This window comes from Enoplosus armatus, chromosome 11, assembly GCF_043641665.1.
Source record: "Enoplosus armatus isolate fEnoArm2 chromosome 11, fEnoArm2.hap1, whole genome shotgun sequence".
NCBI lineage: Eukaryota > Metazoa > Chordata > Actinopteri > Centrarchiformes > Enoplosidae > Enoplosus > Enoplosus armatus.
The window spans coordinates 10,682,371-10,704,344 of NC_092190.1; the positions used below are offsets into that span (position 1 = coordinate 10,682,371).

The 21,974-nt window shown below is 41.5% G+C and overlaps 1 protein-coding gene across 1 annotated transcript; it reads right to left on the minus strand.

Moving 5' to 3' along the window:
• Positions 1-760: 760 nt before the first annotated feature.
• LOC139292530 (follistatin-related protein 1-like) lies at positions 761-21,139 on the minus strand. The gene is made up of 11 exons (XM_070914888.1): positions 21,007-21,139; positions 20,805-20,861; positions 8,507-8,608; positions 8,235-8,364; positions 6,775-6,807; positions 6,221-6,351; positions 5,304-5,422; positions 4,785-4,897; positions 4,040-4,150; positions 3,826-3,920; positions 761-2,255 (listed from the first exon to the last, which is right to left on the minus strand). The coding sequence occupies exons 1-11, from the start codon at positions 21,007-21,009 to the stop codon at positions 2,214-2,216; spliced, it is 936 nt and encodes a 311-aa protein (XP_070770989.1). The 5' UTR covers positions 21,010-21,139; the 3' UTR covers positions 761-2,213.
• Positions 21,140-21,974: the final 835 nt, after the last annotated feature.

A 21,974-nucleotide genomic window follows, 5' to 3' on the forward strand; every position in this document is an offset into this window, starting at 1 on the left:
GGAAATTCTAGAGGTGGGAAGTGAGATTGACTGCACAGTTTTGAAGAAGTGATTCTGACTGCTGTAGTTACTTGCTACTGTGTTTTAAAATAAAAACATGACACACACACATTGGCCCTTACATTACCTATTACATGATCTATTTTGCACTTTTCCAAACAAATTTCAAAGTGCTTCACAATAAAAAGCATTTAGCACAATATCAAACGGGAAGGCTAGTAAGCTAATGCACACAAGAGCAACAAAATAGAATTACGAAACAACAGAATAACCCAACAAAATTGTAAAGACATTTGCCAAGAAAAGCAAGGGAATATAAGTTAGTCTTGATAAGTTTTGTTTAAAAATGTCAATTCATTTGAATAATCTATTATTGAGTGTTTAAGTTTAGAAGCAAAGACAGCAAATGAGCTGTCCTGTTAAGCCGGGCCTGGGAGCATCCTGTAGACACTGATTCACTGACCCGAGAGTCTAAAAGTTACTATATGGGCGCAACCATTCAGAAATGTACTCAGTTGCTTCACCGTGTAGTGCCTGATAGGTAATAACAAAAAAATATATTGGATTACCACACTGGCAGCCCGAGGAGAGAGTCCAACAGTGAAGGAACAGGTTCCTTGTGCTTTGTATTTGTTAGAGAACGGACTAGCTTTATGTAATACTTTTTTAAGTCAGACAGTTATTTATTATTCGCCATGGGTTACTCACAATATTTGACACTGATAAAAAGCACACGCACATACAAAGTGACAAAGCTGTGTTGTGGTTTATGGGCTTTATTGGCACACATACCTATTCCTTACAGTCTCTGTACTCTTAGTGGAATATAAAGATTTAGCTTGAACTTAGTAATGCAACTTTCACACAGACCATTTATCAGGGATGGAGTCACAAAGCACTAGTTCTCTGCTAAACTACAGCAAAGCACACTCATTCTTGCTATGCCACGTGGCATGATAGCCAACGCGCAGGCAAAGGTAGAGACCTATAATGTTTGCAGGTCTAAGGCACTGATTTTTATTGTCAAACCTCACAATTTAGATACAGGATTTTAACAAATAAACATTTAACAAACCAAACTACTCTCAGCATCACACTTTAATAACACACGCAATCACGCACACACACACACACACACGCACGCACAATTTATATGCACCCAGTTAGTGATGCGTCTAAGCTACTTTAGCTGACAGTGAGGCTAGTCCTTCTGTTAGAGTGATTTTGAAAGCACAGGTATAGTGTTGTTGCTGGGTCCAGAGTAATGTTTTACCTGGAGAATCATCATTCAAACATTCCATCAAGACTTTGGTTTCAGTTTTCACCGTGCTATATTCAGGTCAGGTCTCACCTGGGTGCAGTTGTGCTGCTCCACACTGTAAGCTGGACCACTATGTCTTTGTCTCATAAATGTGAGACACAGACAGAGAAATGTTTAACCAAAAAGCACCAGAGAGACTTGCCTGAGCATAACACGGGAACAAGATGAGTTTCAACTCAAGCCAATAACATACTGTACATAGAAGCAAACTTTTTTTTGCAGCAAAATTATTACTTTTTAGCAGTAAGATACTAACAAATTTCAGGCTTGTGATAAACTAAAGCCTAAGAAAGCTAGGGAGAAAGAAAGAGAAGTGCATTGGTCAAGTAGTGGCCTACTGTGGCGGTTCTAAATGGCAACAAAATCAAAATCACTAGTAGCTTTACCCTCTTATCCCAGCTTCTTTAACCAACCTGCTGACTGTAAAACCTATGAGGGTGGGGAGGAACATGCTGCACCACCTGTCAAGTAGTCAGCTTTCTCTGTACTGAGACAGCTCCCTCATTTCAACAGGTGGATTCTCTAAGCTCTTAACCTTCTCTAACAATGACTTCCATATTCCAAAACAGTGACAACTTGACAGTTTTTTTTTTTCATAATAACTGTAAAAATATAAGTATTGTAGTAAAAATAGCCCCAGGGCTAGTGTTGAGGCGCAGTAATACAATCAAATATGACAGTACAGAACACGAGGGAATCCTATAATACTCTTTGATTGCCCCTGAATCTAACAAACATCAACACAAACACTTAAACATTGTAAAAAATGTATAATAATTAACATAGCAGAGAAACATGAAAAAGTCAGTTTAATAACAACACATGGCCACAAGGTAAATCAAGTATGGAGGAAGGGCGATGACGTGCATCCTCTCCTTCATTGCATCCTTATTTAGGCCTCCTTTGTGCTGGTCTTCAGCTTTTCAACTGTTTCCTGCATTTAAAACAATGAAAAGACAGAGACAGAAAAGTGAGATATAGTGTATCATTTAATATGATGTATAAATAATAAATGATGATGATGAATAAATAATGATGTGAGTACATATTTGCATAAGCATCTATAAGCTTTTTTGGGATTTGTTTCTCAACAATTTTGGAAGCAGACATCATCAAGCATCACTTGAATGCTTTATCCCTTAAAAGCAACATTATATTTTGAAGCAAGGTCCTTGTGATTGAATTTAGCAACCAGCTGGTCACAACAAACTTGTACCCACAGAGCCACATTTGTTTACAGTGGCATTATAAGCTGCCCTTCTGGAGTACAGAGTACATGACCTTGCTGACTCAGCCATGGCCTCAAGCCAGAGCCCTAGTCCTACCTTGTGAGCCTCATGCTCTCATATGCATTATGTTCTAAGTGAACAGACAGTCATACCAAGCCCTTTTGTTGTCTTCTGTCATTGTTCCACCTCATAATAGAATCATTAAAGGAGTACTTCACGGATTTAGCACTGCATTCCTTTCACATTGTCGAACTAGAGATATCTTTTGTATCATTCTTCTTCCTACATTATCCACAATGCAACTCGACCGCCAACAGTTCAGCTCAGAGATTTGGCTGTGTTATGCTAGTGGCAACTAATGTAGCCTTGAGCCGCTAACCTCAAGCCGAGATGAGGAGGACTGGCAAGATTTTTTTCATTTTCAGACTTGTAGTCTTCAGCCCCAAATAACACTGACTCAAGTGACATCACTTGAGGCAATTTATCAGACTTGATACAACTTTTCTTCACATATGCTGTAGTACCCCCCTAGACCTGTAAAAAGGCTTTGATGTGTAAAATCTGTGCAGATCTGCTCCAGACTACTGGCTACTACTTGGTATTCACTCTTAGGAATAACTAACTATATAACTTGATGATTCTGAATCACCCACACCCCTACCCTTCTACAATCTATAATAAAAAGGAAAATGTTGGTGATCATTTGACTCTTTTTTTTTTTCCTGCCATCTGCCCCTCTTTCATATCCACAGCCATTTCATAGTTTTATGGACCCAATTTAGAAAACATTTCTTTATTTCACAGCTTAGATTTATTGTTTCACTTTTCATGCCAGGAGTCATAAAGCTGCTGATACCCTGGCTCACTGAGCTGTGTTAGGTTGGTAGACAAAACGTACACCTACCAATTCCTCTGTGAATTGTTTTGCGCTGGCTGAGCAGTTTGATTTCAAATGCTCTTTGTCCAGAAACACACTGCAAGTAATCAAAGGTTGTATCCTGCAGGAATCTAAAGCAGACACTTGGCTTATGGCTTATGTCAGTGATATTTCATGAACCTTATAGCCAAGTGGGATCCTATGAGCTGTGGGCAGTGATGGAGCTTTGAAATAAACTTGTTGTGACTATAGCCAGGTGATCTGTCCTGTTCTGTAGAGAAATTCTGGGACGCACTTCTGATTCTGATTCATCTTGACACTGATATGACTGATTACATTACATTTACATTACATTTTTTTTATTGTTTACAGGGGTTTTTCAGATTGCAAAGACAGACCTGGTGCTTGTTGAGCTCAGCCACACGGAGGTTCCACTCCTCCTCAGTCATCTCTGCCCCAGCATCTGCTGACTCATCCACAGCTGCTGTTTTGTCTGGACAGACAACAAAATAGTCAGAAAATGGTCACGAAGCATTTGCCTTCATGTGTGAGTTGATTCAAATGATCAGAAGTATAAATAGAATGAAGGTAAGCTCCAGTATTTGAACTTACCAGTGCAGGTCATAGCAGTGCAGACCCAGTTGCCGCATGCACAAACACAGCGGTTACACTCTACCTGGGTCTCTGCTCCGTCCTCATATGTCTCATCCTCCAAGGCACATTCTGCAGAATGACAAACTATTCAGCCAAGACCACAGATAATAGGCTGTAGCACAACGATAACAGAAACAGCATTACACTGTAATCAATTTCCATGTCAGCATTTCAAAATGCCACATAATTCATCCAGTATCTTCATTTTAAAAGTCACATGCCTTTGGCTAGTTTTAGCGTACTAATGAAAAGTCAGCAAATGTGCCAACACTCATGCTAAGCAGAAATTGCGTGGCAAGGATGTGTTTGTCAGAGATTTAAAAAAAAAAGGAACCAAAAGAACCCTGTATATGTGGGCTACCTGGAATTTCTAAAAGCAAATACACAAAGCCAGCCAAATGTGTGAGAGTGTGTGTCCTTGAGTCTGGTGAATCTCCAGGGTTCAGTGCGCCATTCTAAATGTTTTCTCTCCATTTCCTGTGAACTTTATCCTAGATATATGGGCATCACATGACTGAGCAGAAGTGACTACCACAAAACTCTGACTGTGTCTCAAACTATTCAGAAAAGAGCTGCAATTTGAGGCTTTCTGGGTGTCAAGACTGCCTGACTGGGCTTATTTAAATGCATCCATACACTGTATCCACCGGTGTGTAACTTTATGTTACATTATGTCACAGTATACAAATCACTTTAGGCTCACTCTTCTCTGGTGGATTGAATCCAGGCTTCAGGCAGTTGAGGAACTCATCAAAGCTCAGCTTCCAGTCGGCGTTCTCATCAGAGAGCTCAATGAGGGCATCAACACACAGGCTCCTGGGAAGCACAAACATATGTACACACACAGAATAAATATTAGCTGCTCCATACAGTGACAACAGAACATTACAGAAAAAAATACTGTAGAAATGCTAATTAGTTTAGAGTGTTTTACTCCATAGAGCACAGATGTTTATGCCAGTGATGACTCCCACAGGAGACCTCCAGTAAAGTTTGCACTGGCTGAATAGGGTTCAATGGCTTACACTGCATAGCTTAAAATAGCAACGCAGCACACAGATATGGATCTGTGTGTGCAAGCATTACCACAGAAGAAAATGTTCACTGAGTTTGAAGGAAAGTGAAATTGGGACAGAACATGAAAGAATGCAAACAGTAGCCATTTTTTTCCCTCCATCCTGACCTCGCACAAGCATGCAAACCTACAAACAGACACACGGACCTGAGCAGCTTGTTGCTCTCCTGGTCTGCATAGGACTGCAACTCCACCACCGAGTCATTTTGCTGGATGAATTTGAGCAGCTCTGAGGAATCCAGCTGAGAATCGCCATTGTCATACGACTGCAGAAACATGGACAGACAAGGTTAACACTTGTGTACGGTAGAATATGACCAATAAAAATTCACACTGAACTCTTAGACTATCTGATACAAACATTACATCTTCAGGGGTCACACTGTATTTACAATCAATCTGTGTCATGTGTATGTGGGTGCTGAAAATATTACTAAGTGATTTCAATTTGACGTGAGCACCGGCTCTACCTAACAGCATGTATTTATTTTGTCATATTGTAAAATGGGAAATGGATGTAAGAGCATGAAAAAATATTTTCATATAATAATTTCTGGCATACATCTTAATGAATGCATATTCATTACTCACACTGAATGAACATCAGAGCTGCTTGTTAACATACAGGCTCTGTAATACTGTCCCTGCATGCCTAAAAAGTCCCATTATATGACTGTGTGGATGACAGTTGAACTGAAAACATTCAAGACATGCTATATAAAGTTAGAGGTAAGAGTACATATTTTTTATGATGAGAAAGACCAGACATATAATACTGCTGTTTAAACAAACTGTTCAAAGAACCATCTGCGCTTGCTTAAATGTCATTCATGTCAGCCTATAGAGTGGTAGCGGTCCTCCTCTCCTCAATAAACTCAATTATAATCATCAGCAAACACACTTGAAAGGACTGTCACATTAATAAATAGACACAGTCTGAGGCGGCTCTAAAGGTGGTTGGAGGAGGTCCCACACAGATAAATAAACTGGGGTATTCTGTACAAAGAATGGTGTAGGAGCAATTGTGTGCACTAATAGAGACAGAGGTCCATTCTGAAGCCCACCTTGAAGTATTTGAGCAGAATGTCAGAGAAGTTGGATCCCTTGACAAACCAGCCATCTGGGACAACCTCAGTCTGCAGCCACTGGATCACACGACCCCTCAGCTCATTGCGGTCAGCAGCATAGCACACCACTGCAAGGGTGGGAACATTTCCATAGGTCAACAGCATTGATAAATAATCCAAAGGGCAAAATCTATCTTGAAAGCTATTTCATGATTGACCCCTGTCCTTTTGTGCATACGTCAGTATGTTCATTATGTCCTTTCCATTAGACCATAAAATACAGCACAGATATAATAGTCACCTCTTAACATCGTACTTGACCTAAACTTAACCCATCACCATGACCTTAATCCAAAAATAACCCTGAATTTATGTGGTTAAAGTGAACACCAATAAAAACAACTAAATTAAGAGTTTTTTTCTTTAGTAGTCTACACTTGCCTCAGAACACACACACACACACACACACACACACACACACACACACACACATATATATACATATATACACACACATATATATGACCAAGCATGCACACACATAAACTCACCTGGGCTGGCAGCTGCTTGCTCTGTTTTCTTCTCTAAAGGTGATTAAAAAAGAGACAAAGAATATAACATTTGAGGCAAAAAAAAAAATCAATTGAACAGCATTGACTTGATTAAGATTAATGGAGATAAACTTGGCTGTCAATGAGCCCTTGGCCAAAGGTCTGTTAGGAGGACAGTGTGACATAACTATCACATCTCTGATCAATGTTCAGGCCAGCGGGGACACAAAGAGTGCGACATCGCCAAGTGTGAGCAGTAAAAGTTCACTCAAGATAAGACGCTAATATTAGATGCATTAATAGATAAGTCAAGGCCAGGAGTGTGAATGGCAGATTGTCTCAGTGACGTGAAGGTTGCCTTATATGACTATCAACCCGGTCACCTCACGTATCAGTTCCATGAATATAGCTCAGAGATCACACACTAATCAGTTCAATTAACTGTAGTATTATCAGCAAATGCCATCCCACAAAGGGCGCAAAACTAGCTTTTTGCCTCTCAACCTCACACCTATTAAAAATCAAAGTCTAGTCAGAATTTGAGACTCTCAATCCAATGTAAAAATGCTTGCACTATGGTTTAGGGTCAGTGGAAAGTCCTGCTGGGACAATAAACTTGAGCTTATTGTCCATATTGGGCAAACAATGAAATAACAAAGCAATAATAAAGTTAGACTATAATATTTGAGCTTCCACCCTACACTCGACACCTGACTCTCCACAACACTCAGGAAAAGGGGTGCACAATCTGATTTCCGTATTGGCTGTCAATATTGGCCTTATTATACTGACCCATCTACAGTACAGTACAGATTATTGGTCAACAGCATTAAAAATGTATTGTTTCCTCTACCAGTTACATTAATTTAGTCGTGGCAGCCTCCCCCCAACTTCAGTTTTTATTGCTACAGCAGTCCCTCGTCTCATATCACCTTACAATTACTCCATTGAGAGTAAAGTATTTTAAATTTATTTCAAAAAGGGTAAAGGGTTATTTCTAACCCCTCATCACATTCAAATGTTTAAAGTATTAATGTAAAATTGTAGACACATGGTTTCTGAAGGAGGCCCTCTAGTCCTCCACTCTGTTCAGATTTGGCACCTCCTCTAGACAAAGTACCTCTGACTATCAGAATACCTTATTGCCCTTGATAAGAACATCTCTTTAATTATTAATGATCACATTATTATGGTCTTAACCACACTTGGGGGTGTAACTTACTGGGATTGTAAAAGTCACCTTGGAAACAGCAGTGGACAATACTATGACCAAGGTTAATAAGGTACTTCTCAACTTTTAAGCCAACGCTGACGAGAAGTCATTAAAGGAAAAGGAAACCTCTAAACACCTGGAACATCTGCTGAGGGAGACTGTGTGACATAATAGCGAGCTTCAAACAGCTACTAATGCACCCTGTGGTGAGATCTTGTGTTGTGGTGCCATGCCCTGCTGCTCGTACCCTGACAGTGTCCATCGTGGGCCACCTGGATCTTCAAGCCGGTCAGACAAGCATCCCTGTGGAGCTCACAGTGATTCCTGTAGGTCTTCCCATTGCTGCCACACACTGACCTCTTGTGGGGCTTACAGCTCTGGAAAGGAAGAGAATGACAATGGAGTGACAGCTAGGGGAACATTTTATCGCACTAGTCTCTTTTTCTTCCTTCTCCTTTCTTGTGTGAAAGTAATGTCACTTGAATGTCACCTCTGCAGAGCCACACACCGAACACTCACCTCTATACACAGACAGCTGGGCTCCCCCTTCTCGGTAACAGCACACTCCCTGCCGGCCCCACAGAACACATTGGCACACACTTTGCTCTTGCTCTGCAGCTCCTGAAAGAAAGGAAAACACATTGTTAGCTCTTCAGAAATACTATTGGTTTCTACAGGTTTCACACACAGGGCGGCGCTGTTGCCCTGTTAACAGGCCCATTTGAAAGCCCTGTGAAGGTTGTTGACCATATTTTAAAACACATACCAAACACAAATGTGCCATGGGATCCAAATCACAAGACTCACACTTTAAGATGTTTAATCAAGTTGCCTGACCTTAAGATACTGTTTGCTCTTCACTGCATTGACAGAACAGAATCTCTTCCCTGATGACATCCAAAATAAAGGCGCACTGATTTAGCACTTCCTTTTTCTATTTGTTAGTCAGCAAGATATCTTTAGGGGAAAGTTAGGCCAAGGACAAAGGACGAATGATTAGCCTAGTTTTTAGTTGCAACCACTCCTTCAAATTTCAATTTAATCTTCACCAAATTTGGTACATCATTTACTGAACACACAGTTTAGTTTCAGCCAAATTGAAAATACACATGCACATATAAACTCTGAGCTATCCTTCAATGTTTGATAGCATTTCCCCTCTAGGTGGCGCTACCTCGCCAACATGATCAATTCAAACGGCCATAAATTTGGAGTCATGAATCTGACTCACTTGAAATTTTGCACATTTCTTCCATGTCCTAATATTCCTGGGAATTTACATATTCTCCCAAAAATATGGCTGCAATCTCTCAATTAGCAGGATTACCTGCCATTAGGTATTTTGATTCAGACCTGGATCAAAAATCTAAACATTTCTGTTGTTAAAATAATACATTTAGGTTATTATGCTTCCTAGCCTTATCCCTGTTCTTTTTAGTTCATGTTTTAGTGTCTGCACTTTTATTGAGGTCTCTGGTCACTTATGTTTGCCAGTATACTCTAGTTGCCATGTCAACGATGGCCAGACTCAAGAGCTGACAGCTGACCATACTCCACTTATAATAGAAGCTGATGTGTTTTTTAGTGCAGATTAAACACAATGCTGGAGATTAAAACAGCAAAGATGTTAACAACAGTACTATCTGTGTGTGTGCGTGTGTGTGTGTGTGTGTGAACAATGAATGAAGACCATATAGGTTAAGCAGGATAAGACCGTACTTGACTACAACCAAACTGTCAGCTCAAAAAAATCCTTCCTTAAAATCAAATGTTTCTAGTGTTTCTGTCAATTAAACATTCTCCTCTAGTACATTTAGTCAGTCTTATGTTCCCTTGTTTACACTTTCATGCCTTTGTTTCTTTATCTTTTGCTTGTTTGTTGTAGAAGATTGCCGGTGGACTTGCCAAAAAATGAGTTCACTGGAGCTACAAACCAACCAATCACAAGATGCCAAGCGGAGCTCCAAGAGCTGCTTTATGACCCTCATTACCTCCTCCTTTCCCTATCTGTGTGTCTTTGTATATATATATATATATATATATGTGTGTGTGTGTGTGTGTGTGTGTGTGTGTGTGTGTGTGTGTGTGTGTGTACAGGGTGTTTCCACATCTGGAGTCTGAGCTGTGTTTTCCTTTGGGCCCATTCCCATGCTCTGTGAAATCTAGTTTCTCTAGACTCCCCTCCTCCTCCTTAAGCTGCTGTTTCCTGTAAGAGCGAGACAGAAAGTTGGCCTCTTGTGTGTGAGTGCACGTGAGCTGGCTTCCAAGCCGCTGTGTATGCGTCCAGGTTCTGGTATGTAGGTTAAAATGAAGCTGGATTCTTGTGACCAAACTCTCATATGCTCACTAATTATTATTAGTCATCATTAGAATATAACAAAATGGATGCAATGAGGGAAGGGCTGGGGGGCAGTCACATGCATGCATTGCAATGCAGCAGCTTTAACCCCAAAGTGGTGAAAGGAGAGGGATTGTGGGTTTTTGGTTCATTTCTATACACATTTTAAAGACACACACACACACACACACACACACACACACACACACTCGAAAGTTGAGGTCATGGAAAATCTTCAAAGCAATCCCTGTGGCTTTGAGCATGTTGGACAATTCAGTTTGTTAGACACAGATGGGCTCGAAGCCTGTTGAAACCTGTAGAAACCTCCAATGAGAACATGAATAATGGATGGTATCCTTAGATGAATCTGGTATAAACGTAGAGCTCTGTCTGTCCATCTCTCTCCCAGTGAAATCAGCAGAGGATCCCTGACATTTAGCTAATGAATACAGAGCACAAGGCCCTTTTTTTTTCTCCATCTGATTCAAGAGGATTGTTGCTATGGTGAGATCATGTACAGGCTCCTGTTGTGGCAAGATCACTGAAGTGCCAATCAAAAGAGGCAAAGGGAACCAAGGACCATAATGAAATCGCAGCAGAGCGTGTTGATTTTATGATTGAGACAGACGGTAGAAAACTATGGACAAAGTGATTGTAATGTCACCCAATCAACGCCCAACAAACCAGGGAAGGGAGCCTGCCTTATGTGGTCATAAATCATGTCTGCATGTAGCCTTCATTGTTGCCATGAACAAGAGTGGGAAAACGTGATACATGTACCATCATTTAGTACATTTACATGTACACTAGTATCCTGGTTTGCATAGTTCATGACTCTAACTATATCCAGGTTTCTGGTCATCTTACTCTGCCATATACTTGATCTTCATTCCTAGAGCTAGACCTATAAACTGGCCAAGCTGATATATTAGCAGATATTAGCTACTAAATCTTAGCTACTGGTATCTGTGTATGGCTAAAAAGTAACAAAGAATTGTGGTACAGAAATATGAAAGGCATGTATGTATGTGATTAACCACTATATAGTTTATCCAACAGAGAGCACTGACAAGTTTCACAGTTTTTAAAGGAATTTAAAAAAAAACCAACATTGACATTTTGGGGAAAAATGCTTATCACCTTTCTGTCTGAGAGTTAGATGACAAGACTTATAACATTATCATGTCTGTACGCTAAATATGAAGCTAAAGTCAATAATCAGTTAGGTTAGCTTAGCATAAAGACTGGAAATAAGGGGAAACAGCCAGCTTGGCTCTTTCCAAAGGTTAAAAAAAATCTCTAAAGGTCACTTATTATATCTTCTTTGTTTAGTCCATTAAAAAAAACAATGGTTTATGTGTTGCACCATTTCTTGGCGGGAGTGCCTGGTGTCTAGGCTGGTTGCCTGGTAACCTCACAGTGACGTCAAAACTCTACGAGATGTGATGTAAAGTGTTGATTAGTAAGTTTTAGGAGGTGCAGGTAGGCAGATCATACTAATAGGTAGCATATTCAGGTTTCTCAAAACCAAGATATGGAGTTACTCACATAACCAGGATTCTCCACAAACCCTACCAATACTGGGATCCTAGAGTGCATGTAAACACCATCAGACACCCAATCATCATCAGAACAGACATTAGAAAAATGTACAAATTCAGCAAAAACAAACACACCCACTGTGGGCGTCCCACTTAAATGACATCAATCTTTCATTGCAGCCAACAAATGCTGCCTTATTTCCTTCTCTCCCATCTAAAACCAATCATAGGAGCCGGAGCTCTAATAAGTGACTGGTGAATCATAACAGATTAAGCGGAGGCCTTCATACAGAAAGCTGCCTCAAGCCTAAAACTGATTGTATGTGTACACATTTCACAGCTCATTTTCCTCGACTCCAGCCCCCTTTTTCTTCCATTTCTTTCTCTTTCAGTGGGTTAAAATTATCTAAAGGTTTTAAGAAGATTAAAAGATTTAAGTGACATTTCTCAAAAACCCTCAGTGCATAATTTTCTCCCTCTCTGAGTGGTGCCTCTCAATTCAAGTCAAGTGTACTTTAATTTCCCCTCTGCTGTAATTCTCTCTGTCTTGTCTTCTTATTCCCAGTGACATGCCCTTTTACGGCTGCAAAGAGACACACCAGTGAGCCGAGACCCGCTTTGCAGAGCTAGATGGAAGTGCAGGTGGAAAATAAGTGAGCAGAGAGAGGAGGAATAAAAGGAGGAAGCTGTGCAGAGAGTCTGACTATTGAGAAACAGGTAGATGGTGAAGATACAAGAGGAGAGGCGGGGTTGTGCGCACTCTGAAGTCAATTTCTCCCTTGCCACATGTTGAATGGCTCCATGCTGAGGCAGACTGGAGTTAAAGGGCAATGTATTCTCGCTTCAGTTAAAAAAAATGTAAAAGCCTCCTTTATTTTCCACTGCTGATAAGGATGCAGCAGTACAACAGCAGCAAGGCTAAACCTACCCTCACTAACACATAAAAAACACATTAGTGACCACACACACAACAGTATGAGTAATGGAGCCTATCCGCCTTTAACTGCATGTTTTGTGTTTTGTGCATACATGTGTTTGTGTGTATGTCTGTGTGTGTATCTCTGTGATGCTGCATTGATCTAGCAGGCCAATCAATGCTTCTCTCCTGTGGGTGTCACTTTACAGCCACCGTGAATCCATTCCCACAATGCACTCTGCCCTCCATTAGCATAGAAAACATTGATTCACAGATTGTAAACACCCTGCCGTGGATATACTTTACAGTGAGAAACACCATAATGGAAATTACATGAAAAAATAGACTGTATTAGATACTGAATTTAACCTTTTCCGTTAACGAATTACAGTTCAGATCAATTTAATCAGCTTGATCAGTTTATTGGGCACGCAGAGCTTCATTTAATGCAATCCAATACAACAACCCGACATTAAATCCTTTTCATATTGAGCTTTTCTTGAGACCGTGTCAGAGTGATGTTGATTCAGCACTATGCTCATCGTGGAGGTTGAAGTTTCCAGTGCTGATGAGTTGTGCTGCATTACAAGAAGGTGAAAGGTGGTTCAGCTTGAGTTGCACCACTTTCAACAATAACTGAATATGATAAGCTTTGTAAAGATAGGATTTGTTGCAGGGCTGTTGTATTGGATTTATTGGATGTAGCTAGATGTAGATATGTTGTAAGCTGGCACCTCATTGTAAAAGATACAAACATTTGACAAAACATTTTCCTCTTTTTCCTAAGGTACAGTAAGTCTGGTGACTGTTTTTATGAATAAAATATGAAATATCATTCCACAAGGGTGCAAGAAGATGGTTAAATAATAATGTTTCTATTTCTTCTGGTCACTCCTATACATTTCCCACCCAAGAAAAAAGGCTCTCAATTTTATTCTCAGACCTGCTTTTCAAAGTTCTAGCTGTGACAAATCTGAATAAAAAACAAAAATCTGAATGGAAGCAGTTAATCAGGTTTTAATTCTAAACTACTGGAAACACACTGCCAAAATAATGACTGTTGAACTGTGAAAAACAAAAAAGGGCACAGGATTCAAGATCTAAAAACTGCTCAGATGTTTTATTTGACAGCTTACTCCCCAAAACCCACTCGGGTTATTCATCAAAGAAATTATATTTCAGAACTCATTAGGGAGTTATAACAATGATGCTGACATGAACAGATGAGGCAGTCAAGTCAAGGCAGGCATTAAAGCCTCCAGCTGTGTCCTAAAGGCATCAATCTGTCTCCATTTGGAGACTTTTTAGCCGTCATTTATAATGAGCAAAACTTTGTGCTTAAAACAGAATTATAATACTACTATTTTGCTGTCTTTACAACTGTTGGGATGTTATGTACATATGAAGGCAATTTTTGGGAAATACACTTTCTTGCAAAGTGAAGAGAAGATCAATACCACTCTCATGTATGTAAATATGAAGCTACAGCTTGCAGCAGGTTAGCTTAGCTTAGCATAAAGACTGGAAACAGGGGAAAACAGCTAGTCTGTCTTTGTACAAAGGTACTGCACAAAAACCAAATAGTAAACACAACAAGTTGTAGTTTTACGTGGCATTATGTGGCACATAAAACGGCCTGTGAAATCACAAGTTTTTACACTTTGGAAGTGAACTTGCAGATTTTGTTACCTTTGCTTGCTGTTTTCTATTGTTTCCAGTCTTTATGCTAAGCTATTTTAACCTGCTGATAGCTGTAGCTTCATATTTAGCAAACAGACTGTGGTCTCATCTAACACTCGGCAAGAAAGTGGATAAGCATGTTTCTCCTTTCAGTTGTGTACAGTCTGTGTTTTGGAGTTATGTGTGTGAAACATCATGTGATTCAAAGCAGAATACTAATAGTTTCTTACCTACATCACGTACTTCACTAATGCAGCAGAGAGACTCAGACTGACAGATGGACGGACAAATGCGCTCACAGCACGGAAACTTCTCCCTCGTAAACCTCAAAATGCAACCCAGCATGTTTTTAATCACAAGGAGGTGAAATAATGGAGGGAGAAAAAGATGTGAAAATGAGGGATGTAGACAAGAGGCAGAATCAGGCGGTAGGGGGGGAACATTCCTGAGCTATGTTGTGCCTCAGCTGGGGTCTGACAGAGTTCGTCTTGAGCCAAAATCTCCTCAGTATTTAGGTCAGAGAGGTGCCCCTGCTCTCCCCCTCTCCAGCATTTCCCGCTTCCCCCGTGTTGTCTCTCCAGCTCGAGGTTGTCCGACACTCATCAGCTTCGTGAGATGTGGCCTCACGCCAGGACAGTGACGGCTCAAAGTGAACATCTCGTCTCCTTCTGCCCATAACGACCTCCCTCTCACTTCTCATTCCCTCTAACCAGGCCTTACCAGAAGAGAAGTGGAGCACAGCCAAAGAAGAATGAGAACCACTCTTACGCCACACGCTAACTATGAACCAGTTTCCTCCTTTAAGGAATTTATTTCACAGGGGAGAAACATAACAGACTACCATCGGCTCTGGTTTTCTGTAGCATTTGCCCTCAATAATTAAAGTGCCTCCATTCTCAAATCTCTAGCATTTTCTTCCTTCTGAATCTATCCAACTGTATCTTCTTACATATCAAATCAGGTTCAGTCTCATTTCTTTTCTGCTTGATGGCCTCTTGAGATCAGCCTCCACTGAGAATGTACTAGTTAGTATTTCATGGATTTATATGAGAATGAGTTGAATGAGTTGATAGTGGAACCGGCAGGATGTGTCCTTGCAATAATGAGGCCAAAGTAAGACTAATTTGAGTGTGTTATAAAGATATGAGCTCTACGGGTGGTCTCAAACACTCTCTAGGGGTACCAGGTCTGAGATTAGACCTGCAGAAACAAAGGGAACCTTGGTAACGACCAGTTTACACTGATCTGCCTGTTAGTCTTCTCCCTGTTTCTTATTCAGTGTGAAAGGAATGCACCAACGGATGGGATGATGTCACCCCAGTCTGCAGCCTCTTATTTTACACCCACCAGCCCCGTCGTTCAAGAGCTGAAATGTAACGACTACACCCTGACAAACACAAGAAGAAGAAGAAGAAACAAAATGGAGAAAGCTAGACAGAAAGAACGGAAGGAAGGAAGAGAGAGAAAGAAGAACAGAAAGAAAGTAAGAGAGAGAGAGACTAAAGAAAGTCAGGAAACAAGTCATGGTCTGGGCAGAGCCACATCTGTTAGCAGTTAAAATGTCACCAGAGAACATAAAATGCTATGAACGCAGCACCACTCTTGGCCTCTCCTCCCCTATCGCACCCTGTTGACACTGCTGGGACAAAAGTGTCCCCTGATCCACAAACTATCCCACCTTTATCCTCCAATCCTCTATTCTACATTTCTCTCTTGTCATCCTTTTCTGTATAATGTACAGATTCTGTCATCTCTTTCAACTTTGATGCCCGTCTTTCTCTTATATTAGATCCAATAATGTTACCTAATTTTCCCCAAATCCTTTGCTCTCTTTTTGTCTCCATCCATTTTGTCACCTTTCTCTTCCCTCTCTCCCACCCCTGCTCTGTTCTGGGCATTTTTCCACTGCCAGGAGAGGCGGGAGGAAGGGAGGGAGGAAGGAAGGGAGGGAGGGCCCATGCTAGGCTCAGGCCAGGGGAATGAGTAGACTCCCTGCCCTTTTCTCTGCTCCCTCTTTGAGGCCAGTATTGGGGCTAACGGCTGGAACGTGTTTGTAGAAGGAAAAAGGACAATTTTCAGGCTGCAGGATGTGTTTGCAGAGTGTGAGAAGCCATTTAAAATCTGTTCTGAGACCACAACCTTTATCATCGTCAGACGGTCAGTGGGACTGTCTTGATACAACCATACAATTTAATATGGGACACAGACCAGGTCTCTTGTCTTATTTTTTCCCATAGTTCATAGAAAACGTATGAGATTTTTCGCCTGGTTCATCTTTGACAAATAAACACAGCCATTAGCCGTTTAACAGAAAATGAAATCAGCAACTATTTTGATTATCGATTAATTGTTTTTCAAACAGAAATACTCAGAAAACTCTTTTACATCAAACCTGCTGACCTGCAAACCTAAACCTATTCATTATTACCACCCAACTGTATATAAAGTAGTTAAAAGTAGCTCCACCTCAACCACAGTAAAATGCTACGTACACATTAATGCATCAGTAACAATAATACAATATCATATTTTAACAGTGTAACACTCACAGGGGCCATCTTAATAATTTTGATACTTTCAGTACAGCTTGTACTGGTACTAGTGTACTTTTACTTTTCAGTTCAATACTTTTTCTTACGTAATGGAGTGTTTTTACAGTGTGGCATTGCGACTTTGACTTAGTAATTCTCCCACCACTATCAAACAAGACAAAGAAAAGCAGCAAATCCTCACAGTTTATAGACTGAAACAAGGGTATGCTGGACATCTTTACTTGAAAAATCACTTTAACGATTATCAATTAGTAGTTATACACAAAATAGTATATCTACTAATTGTTTCAGCTCTAAAATAGTATGAAATGGGATCCAACATTATTAAATCCCTCACAAACTGAAACAGTATATGAAGTGTAACCTAGTTCTTTTGTTGCCATGAAAATCTGTTCAGGTTTCGGTGGTTGGGTAACACAGCACACAAATGTATTATAGCGCACATCTCAGATCACACACATCACAAGAAAATAAAATCTGTCACATAAAGTTAAAACTGTGTAAAATAAGCCACTTTTAAAGTTGCAGCAGTTGTCAAAGCCTTTTGGTTAGTGGTCTAACCGTCAATCTAACAGTCACAATTGGAGAGAACAATGCCTGCCAGTTAATCACTCATCCCACAGTGACCCCCTTTTCAGACACGGGGCCTGATCTCAAGGTGCGTCCTCTTGACAGGTCGCTGGATAGAGGACGATGTTTGGCGGATGTACATGGGTAGTATGTAGTATGACATTTGAGAAAACGATTTACTGTGTTATTATTGTAAGATAGAAAGAGGAAAACAATGGGAAGTTGTTGCCCTTTATAACCTGCATTCAGGATGCATCACTGAGTCCTCTCCTCCTGAGTGAACTGAGTTAAGCCGTGCCACTTGTACGCATTTTTTACTTTCGCTATGCATGAGTAAGTCAGTATGTTACGTACTCATTACCTCTTACTCACAAACCCTTTGAGTAGACTTTAGTGCTGCTCTTTGTCATTTGTGTGGGTGCGTTAATTCATGTGTGTGGTGCCTTTGAGTGCAGAGTGCCGGTAATGATAAGACACCAGTACAGCTGCTAAGCTAAATGAGGACTCCTTTTAAGCCAAGCCAAGAGTGAAGAGAACACACTGCGGGGACATGAAACACAGCACACACCCCTCTTTCTACCCCCTCACTACACAACCGAGTCTTACCTCACCCCCAATCTCCCCTGCTATAATTGCATGACTGTAGCTCTATCTCCTTTCTGTTTTACATCACTCTATCTCACCGCCCTCCACAATCCCTGCGCAGGATCCATGACTGGATGTTGGGCTACAGTAATTAGAGCAGGCTGATACAGACAGAGGACACAGCGTCCCCTCTCCACCTGGGCAGATATTTTTAGCCCACCTTGAATGAGAGAGAACAGGCATCAACATGGCAACATGGCGGGGTGCCCGAGAGGCTGTGGCTCAATCAGAGTCCGGTACAGATCCAGGGCCTCAACAAGGGAACCAGCTTCTTCTTCTTGGTCTTCTCTGCGACCTGTCTTCTTAAGCCTCTCAACTCTGAGAGGAGAGCTTGTTTGGTTGTGTTATTAGGCTGACCTCCTCTTGACGTCTGTGTTTTTCAAGATCCGGAGCCCGCGCTAGATAACTAAATAAAACCAGTGTCATTCCCCCCGTCACCGCAGATGATGCAGGATAATACAATAACACTGCATGCCATAAAAACATAAATATAAACACTCCTTTCTCTCTGTTTATATGAGAGTGTGTGTGTGTGTGTGTGTGTGTGTGTGTGTGTACATGTCCCCCGAGGCTGCAAACTCTTATGACTTTCAGTATGCCTGCATCTCGACCTCCTTTGCATACCAAGCTTGCGGTGTGTTTGAGTAAGACTTCAACATTTTATTCACAAGATGCATATCTCGTTTTCCAGCCTCCACACACACACACACACACACAAACACACACACACACACACACAGTTTTCCACACAGAGTCCCAACCCAGGCCGCCCGGCCAGACTACATCTCTGAGCTGCTTGTCTTCAAACGCTGCAATTTCTCACCCCAGGAAGCACACGGGCGCTCTCCTTCATAATAAATCAGGTCGTGTGCAGATTTTAATCCCCTGCACTCATGCCAGAAAATAAACACTTAAATTCACACACTGTTTTATCAGTCTTACTGTATACACTATGTATACACACATCCCCTCACCTAAACATAACCTTTGAATACACACCATGCAGGCTCATCAGATCCACTCCTGATGGCTTTGCTGCAACTTGTTGACCTCCTTCAGACAGCACACTGGAATGCCAGTTCAGGCCCTTCCCACGGCCAGTCAACAGGCCATATATTATCAGGGTAATTACATTTGGAGAATAGATGCCTTTCTAATGCCTCCCCATTAACTTTGTGGGTACTCAACACATTCTGCTGTGTGCTCTGTCTTCACCATGCCATACCTCACAGATCACGGCCATGAATCCAATAAAGGCGCAAACAATGGCACATTTTTACAGCCAGCAGGCAAAGGTAGGGGCAGCAGTGGAAGGTCAGCGGGGAGGGGCACACGTCAGGCTATGAGTGATGTTTAGACAATAATGCCCATCTGCGTGAAGCTATAAAGATAGACTAGGCAGCAGACAATAGGTGTATCTTTGTGTTTCACATTGGCAGCAACTGTTTGAAAAAAACTCTAGCCTCTAATTAGGTATACAGCTATTCCCCTGTTTACTTCCTCAGCCTGCAACTGTTGTGCAGGTCAACAGAGGAGTCAACACAAAGCCAGGTGTTCAACAGCTGTGTCCGATGAGGGTGAGGTCATCAACCACCACCTGGTGTGTGTATATCTGTTTCTTAAAGGAATAGGGTTTTTTTGTGGGGGCGGGGGGGGGGCACGCTTCCCTCACCGAGCGTTAGATGAGAAGATGGTCGTCCCTCTGTGCCATCACCACATTATCTCTGTGTTTACTCAGAGGTTGGACTACTTAGCGCCACAGTGCGAGACCCATAAAGGTGAGTATTCTCACAACCCTTGGGCACACTCACCACCCATGAGTACACAGACAAACACACATGCTCTCTGACTGACCACCCAAACACGGTGTTTGTATGCCATTAGGGCAGCTGCCAGCCGATGGAGCACTTCGCACCGAAGCATCCAACAATATTGATGATGAGGGCCATCAAACTCCAAGGGCAGCAGGGCTTGTGAGATATACGCAAACACCAGCCCTCCCTTCTTTTCTTTTCACAGCTGTCTGTCACTCTGGCAGCTTTTGCTGTGTTGTTAACTTCACAACTCCGAAAAAACACTAGAAGGAGTATTGTGTGTGTGTGTGTGTGTGTGTGTGTGTGGTCCAGCAGGATGCAAAATGTTTGTTTCAGGTTCCAAGAAAACATACACAAGCCTATCAAACTGCCTTATGTGTGCAATCATTTATAGGAGTAAGAATGATGTCCCTGTTGAGAGAAACTGTCCCAGAAGCAATTTAGTTAAACTGTGAGGCAGATTGCAGCAACAATGAAGCTCATAATTGCGCAGAGAGCCAACAATAATTGCATAATTGGTTCTCCTTAAGAACACAAAAACTATAACAAGCTATGGGCTCAGTACAGTCTTGCAAACCCAGCTGTGAATGTATAATTTTCACCACAACAGACTGACCCCTTTCCCAGATGTTTTCTAGCTCGTCTTTGTGAACAAAGCTGCTGTGTTCATGTAACTCCAGACGGACAGCTTCGAGTGGAAATATCACAAAGCTTCTGAAACCATACAAAGAAAATGACCTTAGTTTCAGAGCCAAACTTACCTCAGCGTTACAGCCAGCCACGGCCAGCAGAAGGAGCACAGCGACACTTCGCGACATCTAGACATTAAAAAGAAAAGAGAGAAAAGTACCGTTTAGCGAAGAGAGGAAGGTGAGAAGAGTTTAACATTTCCACCCGCTTCCCCGCACCAGTCCCTCAGCAGGTTGAGGGAAAACTTGAGGAAAATGCTACTTTCGATGTTACCATTTTGTTCAAAAGCTGCTCCGCTCGGTAATGTGCTCGGAGGAGGGGAGCTGGCCTGGGTGTTTGTCGGGACGGAGGTGAGCAGGAGGTCCGTGATTTGAAGAAATCTGAGGAGCGCTGAGGAATTCGTGCCAGTCCGTGAGTCTCTCCTCCTCCTCCTCCTCCTCTCTCACCGCCACGGCCAATGAAAATGTCTGGAGTCCTCGTTTCCAGAGGAGTAGAGGAGGGGGAGGAACCGAGGGGAGTGTGTACTGTGTGGGTAACCATGGTCTCCTAAAAAATTACGTTATGTACGTTTGTAATTGCTGCTGGTGGATTACATTCACTGGCAGTGTGTGTGAGGGTCCATCTCTGCCACATTATCATCCTGATCCCGTAGATCATTTCAGATTATGTATTATGTTGTAGGCCTATGACCCAATAGCAGATGTCAGATCATCAGGTATTTTTTAAAGGTTTGTTTTCTAGTTAAAGTCACCAGTTAGTTAAAGCTGTATTAGTTGAGTTATGGACACTAGGGGGCAGAAGAGCTCCAAAGCTGAGACATGCACATTCTCAAATGGGTAAAGTATAAATATGTCATTATTTTATTAGATTTGTGTACCTGACAAATGTAAGTGCAGCATTCACCCTCCTCCTAAGTCTTGAGAAAAATATTTGGGCCTTGTAGATGTTCAGATTTCTTCCCCAGCTAGGTGTTGACTTTGTCCGCTGTACTAGACAAGTAGTGTGCAATGGGTTAATCTGATCATTTGTATTTGCTGAAAATGGCTACCTGCTGCTGCTGCTGCTGCTGCTGGAAATGGGGTTAATGAGGGCTGGATTGAATCATGTGGTTAATGTGCAGGCCATAAAAGCAAAAGAGCTAAAAAAAAATTTAAAAACACATACACACACAGCAAAGGCCATGTTCATTAGATCTACCATATTTATGTATGTGTGTATATAATGAGTCTTCTGCAATACTT